At 35.1% G+C, this 10,008-nt stretch overlaps 1 protein-coding gene across 1 annotated transcript in view; it reads right to left on the reverse strand.

The window, feature by feature from the left end:
- Positions 1 to 7,829, reverse strand: part of LOC128643156 (sulfotransferase 1 family member D1) — a 153,915-nt gene extending 146,086 nt beyond the window's left edge. Inside the window, exon 1 of the mRNA XM_053696125.1 lies at positions 7,531 to 7,829. Within this exon, the coding sequence (XP_053552100.1) occupies positions 7,531 to 7,657 (127 nt within the window). The 5' untranslated portion in view covers positions 7,658 to 7,829. The remainder of the gene's footprint in view (positions 1 to 7,530) is intronic.
- Between the last annotated feature and the right edge of the window lie 2,179 nt (positions 7,830 to 10,008).

Below are 10,008 nucleotides of genomic sequence, written 5' to 3' on the forward strand. Positions count from 1 at the left end.
AAGTAATAAGTAACATGTAATATGTGTAGACTCGATGGGACATACATAAGGCTATACTAAGTAATAAGTAACATGTAACATGTGTAGACTCGATGGGACATGCATAAGGCTATCCTAAGTAATAAGTAACATGTAATATGTGTAGACTTGATGGGACATACATAAGGTTATACTAAGTAATAAGTAATATGTAATATGTGTAGACTTGATGGGACATACATAAGGCTATACTAAGTAATAAGTAACAGTAATATGTATAGACTTGATGGGAAATACATAAGGCTATCCTAAGTAATAAGTAACATGTGATATGTGTAGACTTGATGGGACATGCATAAGTCTATACTAAGTAATAAGTAACATGTAATATGTGTAGACTTGATGGGACATGCATAAGGCTATACTAAGTAAAAAGTAACATGTAATATGTGTAGACTTGATGGGACATGTATAAGGCTATACTAAGTAATAAGTAACATGTAATATGTGTAGACTTGATGAGACATGCATAAGGCTATACTAAGTAATAAGTAACATGTAATATGTATAGACTTAATGGGACATACATAAGGCTATACTAAGGAATAAGTAACATGTAATATGTGTAGACTTGATGGGACATACATAAGGCTATACTAAGTAATAAGTAACATGTAATATGTGTAGACTTTATGGGACATACATAAGGCTATACTAAGTAATAAGTAACATGTAATATGTGTAGACTTGATGGGACATGCATAAGGCTATACTAAGTAATAAGTAACATGTAATATGTGTAGACTTGATGGGACATGCATAAGGCTATACTAAGTAATAAGTAACATGTAATATGTGTAGACTTGATAGGACATGCATAAGGCTATACTAAGTAATAAGTAACATGTAATATGTGTAGACTTAATGGGACATACATAAGTCTATACTAAGTAATAAGTAACATGTAATATGTGTAGACTTAATGGGACATGTATAAGGCTATCCTAAGTAATAAGTAACATGTAGTATGTGTAGACTTGATGGGACATGCATAAGGCTATACTAAGTAATAAGTAACATGTAATATGTGTAGAATTGATGGGACATACATAAGGCTATCCTAAGTAATAAGTAATATGTAATATGTGTAGACTTGATCTGACATACATAAGGCTATACTAAGTAATAAGTAACATGTAATATGTGTAGACTTGATGGGACATACATAAGGCTATACTAAGTAATAAGTAACATGTAATATGTGTAGACTTGATGTGACATACATAAGGCTATACTAAGTAATAGGTAACAGTAATATGTGTAGACTTGATGGGACATACATAAGGCTATACTAAGTAATAAGTAACATTAATATGTATAGACTTGATGGGAAATACATAAGGCTATCCTAAGTAATAAGTAACATGTAATATGTGTAGACTTGATGGGACATGCATTAGGCTATCCTAAGTAATAAGTAACATATAATATGTGTAGACTTGATGTGACATGCATAAGGCTATACTAAGTAATAAGTAACATGTAATGTGTAGACTTGATGGGACATACATAAGGCTATACTAAGTAATAAGTAACATGTAATATGTGTAGACTTGATGGGACATGAATAAGGCTATCCTAAGTAATAAGTAACATGTAATATGTGTAGACTTGATGGGCCATGCATAAGGCTATACTAAGTAATAAGTAACATGTAATATGTGTAGACTTGATAGGACATGCATAAGGCTATACTAAGTAATAAGTAACATGTAATATGTGTAGTCTTGATCTGACATACATAAGGCTATACTAAGTAATAAGTAACATGTAATATGTGTAGACTTGATGGGACATACATAAGGCTATACTAAGTAATAAGTAACATGTAATATGTGTAGACTTGATGGCACATACATAAGGTTATACTAAGTAATAAGTAACATGTAATATGTGTAGACTTGATGTGACATACATAAGGCTATACTAAGTAATAGGTAACAGTAATATGTGTAGACTTGATGGGACATACATAAGGCTATACTAAGTAATAAGTAACATTAATATGTATAGACTTGATGGGAAATACATAAGGCTATACTAAGTAATAGGTAACAGTAATATGTGTAGACTTGATGGGACATGCATAAGGCTATCCTAAGTAATAAGTAACATATAATATGTGTAGACTTGATGTGACATGCATAAGGCTATACTAAGTAATAAGTAACATGTAATGTGTAGACTTGATGGGACATACATAAGGCTATCCTAAGTAATAAGTAACATGTAATATGTGTAGACTTGATGGGACATGAATAAGGCTATCCTAAGTAATAAGTAACATGTAATATGTGTAGACTTGATGGGCCATGCATAAGGCTATACTAAGTAATAAGTAACATGTAATATGTGTAGACTTGATGGGCCATGCATAAGGCTATACTAAGTAATAAGTAACATGTAATATGTGTAGTCTTGATGGGACATGCATAAGGCTATACTAAGTAATAAGTAACATGTAATATGTGTAGTCTTGATCTGACATACATAAGGCTATACTAAGTAATAAGTAACATGTAATATGTGTAGACTTGATGGCACATACATAAGGTTATACTAAGTAATAAGTAACATGTAATATGTGTAGACTTGATGGCACATACATAAGGCTATACTAAGTAATAAGTAACATGTAATATGTATAGACTTGATATGATATACATAAGGTTATACTAAGTAATAAGTAACATGTAATATGTGTAGACTTGATGGGACATGCATAAGTCTATACTAAGTAATAAGTAACATGTAATATGTGTAGACTTGATGGGACATGCATAAGGTTATACTAAGTAATAAGTAACATGTAATATGTGTAGACTTGATGGGACATGCATAAGGCTATCATAAGTAACATGTAATATGTGTAGACTTGATGGGACATGCATAAGTCTATACTAAGTAATAAGTAACATGTAATATGTGTAGACTTGATGGGGCATGCATAAGGCTATACTAAGTAATAAGTAACATGTAATATGTGTAGACTTGATGGGACATGCATAAGGCTATACTAAGTAATAAGTAACATGTAATATGTGTAGACTTGATGGGACATGCATAAGGCTATACTAAGTAATAAGTAACATGTAATATGTGTAGACTTGATGGGACATACATAAGGCTATACTAAGTAATAAGTAACATGTAATATGTGTAGACTTGATGGTACATGCATAAGGCTATACTAAGTAATAAGTAACATGTAATATGTGTAGACTTGATGGGACATGCATAAGGTTATACTAAGTAATAAGTAACATGTAATATGGGTAGACTTGATGGGACATGCATAAGTCTATACTAAGTAATAAGTAACATGTAATATGTGTAGACTTGATGGGACATGCATAAGGCTATACTAAGTAATAAGTAACATGTAATATGTGTAGACTTGATGGGCCATGCATAAGGCTATACTAAGTAATAAGTAACATGTAATATGTGTAGTCTTGATGGGACATGCATAAGGCTATACTAAGTAATAAGTAACATGTAATATGTGTAGTCTTGATCTGACATACATAAGGCTATACTAAGTAATAAGTAACAGTAATATGTGTAGACTTGATGGGACATACATAAGGCTATACTAAGTAATAAGTAACATGTAATATGTGTAGAGTTGATGGGACATACATAAGGCTATCCTAAGTAATAAGTAACAGTAATATGTGTAGACTTGATGGGACATACATAAGGTTATACTAAGTAATAAGTAACATGTAATATGGGTAGACTTGATAGAACATGCATAAGGCTATCCTAAGTAATAAGCAACATGTAATATGGGTAGACTTGATGGGACATGCATAAGGCTATACTAAGTAATAAGTAACATGTAATATGTGTAAACTTGATGGGACATACATAAGTCTATACTAAGTAATAAGTAACATGTAGTATGTGTAGACTTGATGGGACATACATAAGGCTATACTAAGTAATAAGTAACATGTAATATGTGTAGACCTGATGGGACATGCATAAGGTTATACTAAGTAATAAGTAACATGTAATATGTGTAGACTTGATGGGACATGCATAAGGCTATACTAAGTAATAAGTAATATGTAATATGTGTAGACTTGATGGGACATACATAAGGCTATCCTAAGTAATAAGTAACATGTAATATGTGTAGACTTGATGGGACATACATAAGTCTATACTAAGTAATAAGTAACATGTAATATGTGTAGACTTGATGGGACATGCATAAGGTTATACTAAATAGTAAGTAACATGTAATATGTGTAGACCTGATGGGACATACATAAGGCTATACTAAGTAATAAGTAACATGTAATATGTGTAGACTTGATGGGACATACATAAGGCTATACTAAGTAATAAGTAACATGTAATATGTATAGACTTGATGGGACATACATAAGGCTATACTAAGTAATAAGTAACATGTAATATGTGTAGACTTGATGGGACATGAATAAGGCTATACTAAGTAATAAGCAACATGTAATATGTGTAGACTTGATGGGACATGCATAAGTCTATACTAAGTAATAAGTAACATGTAATATGTGTAGACTTGATGGGACATGCATAAGGCTATACTAAGTAATAAGTAACATGTAATATGTGTAGACTTGATGGGACATGCATAAGGCTATACTAAGTAATAAGTAACAGTAATATGTGTAGACTTGATGGGACATACATAAGTCTATACTAAGTAATAAGTAACATGTAATATGTGTAGACTTGATGGGACATGCATAAGGTTATACTAAGTAATAAGTAACAGTAATATGTGTAGACTTGATGGGACATGCATAAGGCTATACTAAGTAATAAGTAACATGTAATATGTGTAGACTTGATGGGACATACATAAGGCTATACTAAGTAATAAGTAACATGTAATATGTGTAGACTTGATGGGACATACATAAGACTATACTAAGTAATAAGTAACATGTAATATGTGTAGACTTGATGGGACATGCATAAGTCTATACTAAGTAATAAGTAACATGTAATATGTGTAGACTTGATGGGCCATGCATAAGGTTATACTAAGTAATAAGTAACATATAATATGTGTAGACTTGATGGGCCATGCATAAGGTTATACTAAGTAATAAGTAACATGTAATATGTGTAGACTTGATGGGACATGCATAAGGCTATACTAAGTAATAAGTAACAATAATATGTGTAGACTTGATGAGACATACATAAGACTATACTAAGTAATAAGTAACATGTAATATGTGTAGACTTGATGAGACATGCATAAGGCTATACTAAGTAATAAGTAACATGTAATATGTGTAGACTTGATGGGACATGCATAAGGCTATACTAAGTAATAAGTAACAGTAATATGGGTAGACTTGATGGGACATACATAAGGCTATACTAAGTAATAAGTAACATGTAATATGTGTAGACTTGATGGGACATGCATAAGGCTATACTAAGTAATAAGTAACATGTAATATGTGTAGACTTGATGGGAAATACATAAGGCTATACTAAGTAATAAGTAACAATAATATGTGTAGACTTGATGGGACATACATAAGGTTATACTAAGTAATAAGTGACATGTAATATGTGTAGACTTGATGGGACATGTATAAGGCTATACTAAGTAATAAGTAACATGTAATATGTGTAGACTTGATGGGACATGCATAAGGCTATACTAAGTAATAAGTAACATGTAATATGTGTAGACTTGATGGGACATGCATAAGGCTATACTAAGTAATAAGTAACATGTAATATGTGTAGACTTGATGTGACATGCATAAGGCTATCCTAAGTAATAAGTAACATGTAATATGTGTAGACGTGATGGGACATACATAAGACTATACTAAGTAATAAGTAACAATAATATGTGTAGACTTGATGGGACATACATAAGGTTATACTAAGTAATAAGTAACATGTAATATGTGTAGACTTGATGGGACATGTATAAGGCTATACTAAGTAATAAGTAACATGTAATATGTGTAGACTTGATGGGACATGCATAAGGCTATACTAAGTAATAAGTAACATGTAATATGTGTAGACTTGATGGGAGATGCATAAGGCTATACTAAGTAATAAGTAACATGTAATATGTGTAGACTTGATGGGACATACATAAGGCTATACTAAGTAATAAGTAACATGTAATATGTGTAGACTTGATGGGACATGCATAAGGCTATACTAAGTAATAAGTAACATGTAATATGTGTAGACTTGATGGGACATGCATAAGGCTATACTAAGTAATAAGTAACATGTAATATGTGTAGACTTGATGGGACATACATAAGGCTATACTAAGTAATAAGTAACATGTAATATGTGTAGACTTGATGGGACATACATAAGGCTATACTAAGTAATAAGTAACATGTAATATGTGTAGACTTGATGGGACATGCATAAGGCTATACTAAGTAATAAGTAACATGTAATATGTGTAGACTTGATGTGACATGCATAAGGCTATACTAAGCAATAAGTAACATGTAATATGTGTAGACTTGATGGGACATACATAAGGCTATACTAAGTAATAAGTAACATGTAATATGTGTAGACTTGATGTGACATGCATAAGGCTATCCTAAGTAATAAGTAACATGTAATATGTGTAGACTTGATGGGACATGCATAAGGCTATACTAAGTAATAAGTAACATGTAATATGTGTAGACTTGATGTGACATGTATAAGGCAATCCTAAGTAATAAGTAACATGTAATATGTGTAGACTTGATAAGACATACATAAGGCTATACTAAGTAATAAGTAACATGTAATATGTGTAGACTTGATGTGACATGTATAAGGCAATCCTAAGTAATAAGTAACATGTAATATGTGTAGACTTGATGTGACATGTATAAGGCAATACTAAGTAATAAGTAACATGTAATATGTGTAGACTTGATGGGACATACATAAGGTAATACTAAGTAATAAGTAACATGTAATATGTGTAGACGTGATGGGACATACATAAGGCTATACTAAGTAATAAGTAACATGTAATATATGTAGACTTGATGTGACATACATAAGGCTATACTAAGTAATAAGTAACATGGAATATGTGTAGACTTGATGGGACATACATAAGGCTATACTAAGTAATAAGTAACATGTAATATGTTTATAAACTGTCTTTTTGTCTCTGAGATTACCATAGAACAGTGCATTTGGTATACATCAGCATCTACCTGAGGCAGCACAGAGCACACTGAAATTAGCAGTACTTAGTTAACTAAAGATGAGTTGTCGCCTTAGGATTGGGAAATACTCTGTATGCACCTTGTGGATGAGCGAGTACAAACATCTGTGCACTGATAGACTCTCTCACTGAGCTGCAGTACAGGTGAATAGTTATACAACGTACAACTAAATATTGTTTACATATGAGGGTTCGAGGCTTTAGTTTGAGAATGACGTTGCCATTAAGAAAGTGAAGATTTGTACATGCAGAAGACTCACCTGATTTGGGGTAAGTGTCTATCAGGATGTCTCCGGGCCTGGCTTGGAAGGACTTGATCTGATCCCAGTTTTTGGCAATATCTTCCGCTATGGCTACACCTTCTACAGAGGTCAGTTTGCGAGGCATTGTTATTGAGGTGGTCTCTTTCTGACAGCAAACGGGTCTCAATGGTAGAAAACTACACTTAAGTGTCTCACCTAATCACTGCAACTTCACACAGTGCCAAGGAACTTTAATCCGGTCCTGACAATAAGAGGTTTGGTTACGTGCAAGGGGTGTTACATGAAATCTAAATCCAAGTTAAACACTAACATTGACCTTAATAACCATTGAGAGTATTTTCTATTGCAAAATCAACTGGCACAGAATGTGTTTGGCAGCAACTGAAGAAAACACCACCACAGTATAGACAGGTAACTCTGCCAATAACAAGGTTATAGATTCGGTCATTTAAATAATTTGCCTTGCTGTCAAATAGCTCATGACAACAATGTGATGACATTACTCAGTTACAGAGGAATTAAATAAACATGTACACATGATTTCCTAAAGATTAGATAGTGAGTTAGGTTGCACATACAATATTCTGCAGTTTCTGATGACAAATACACAGTCTCATGTGTCTTTATTGTGCGTCTAAATCTCTTGGGATTTGTATTCTTCATTTGATTTGACCTGTTGGACTCATGTCAGTGGCCCTGCCTGTCTCACCACACTGCAGATGTGACAGCACATGCCTATCACTCAGGTATGTAGACTGATACCCATGAGCTTTGCTTTAGGAATAACTGGTATAAGCAGATTTGTTCACCTGATATTTCTGTACCATGTGCCTGCACAGATTGTAGAGGCAGAATGTCTAGACCCTTGTGCCAGTCAATGTAAAGGCACACCAGATGTTACTGAAATACACAAGACACCCTCTATACTGCAGGCACGTGCACAGCTACAAGAGAATGTCTGGGGCAAACTCTGCTTATACTGGGTAATAGCTTGATTTACATCGTATGTATATTACTGAAATACACAAGATGACCTCTATACTTCCCACCTTGCATACCGCTGTAGCCATGCCGACTTCCCACCTTGCACAGCACAGAAGCCATGCCCATGCTGGCCTTGCACAACCTCCCAACTTGAACACCGCTGAAGCCATGCCCATGCTGACCTGCCAACTTGCACACCAATACAATATAATGCGAATGCGGATCTCACACCTTGCACACCAATGAAGCCATGCCCATGCTACCTCCCACCTTGCACATATTGCTGAAGCCATGCCCATGATGACCTCTCACCTTGCACACCTCTGAAGCCATGCCCATGATGACCTCTCCCCTTGCACACCTCTGAAGCCATGCCCATGATGACCTCTCACCTTACACACACTGCTAAAGCCATGCCCATGCTACCTCCCACCTTGCACACACTGCTAAAGCCATGCCCATGCTACCTCCCACCTTGAACACCGCTGAAGCCATGCCCATGCTGACCTCCCACCTTGAACACCGCTGAAGCCATGCCCATGATGACCTCAACTTGCATACCACTGAAGCCATGCCAACTTCCCACCTTGCACACCACTGAAGCCATGCTGACTTCCCACCGTGCACAGCACGGAAGCCATGCCCATGCTGTCCTTGCACACTAATGAAGCCATGCCACCTCCCACACCACTGAAGCCATGCCCATGATGACCTCTCACCTTGCACACCGCTGAAGCCATGCCGACATCCCACCTTGCACAGCACGGAAGCCATGCCCATGCTGACCTCCCACCTTGAACACTGCTTAAGCCATATCCTTTTCTGCATTTATTGCTATGTTAAGATGCTGTCCCTACATGGTGAAATATATGTATTGCTATGTAAAGATGCTGTCCCAACACATAACATTGTACTTAGCAATACATATATTACACCACAGTGATGGTGAAGTACAATGTTATATGTGTAGGGACTGCATCTTTACATAGCAATAAACAGATAACAGTGATGCTGTCCTTACACATAACGTTGTACCTAGCCATCTTTACATAGCCGTGTGTTATCTATTCATTGCTATGTAAAGATGTTTTCCTTAACATGGCCACAACAGGATAAACAAATAAAGTAAAAGGGGCAAGTCTCTGGCACGGAATACAAAACCTGTAGAACACCTGGCTTACCACACTTTACAATTAGACTGCTTTACTCCCAGAGTTGCTGGCATTAGTTACAATTTTGGTTCCCAGGTGCAGCTTGTGATAATCTGTTGTAATTAGATATCTTGTGACAGGTATACAGCCCACAGAAAAATAAATGAGCTAAATCCTTTCTGCAGCAGTAATATGGGCACACAGCTACTGGGTCAGAGTGCAGAGGGTGCCGCAAGTCTGGGTGACTGCAGTACTACTGGTCCGCACTGAAACCTTACACATGCAATGTACCCTAAATTACTCTGCCCTTTAATTTGTTCTTAATGATCTATCTTACCTG

Source organism: Bombina bombina, chromosome 12 (genome assembly GCF_027579735.1).
Source record: "Bombina bombina isolate aBomBom1 chromosome 12, aBomBom1.pri, whole genome shotgun sequence".
Classification (NCBI taxonomy): domain Eukaryota; kingdom Metazoa; phylum Chordata; class Amphibia; order Anura; family Bombinatoridae; genus Bombina; species Bombina bombina.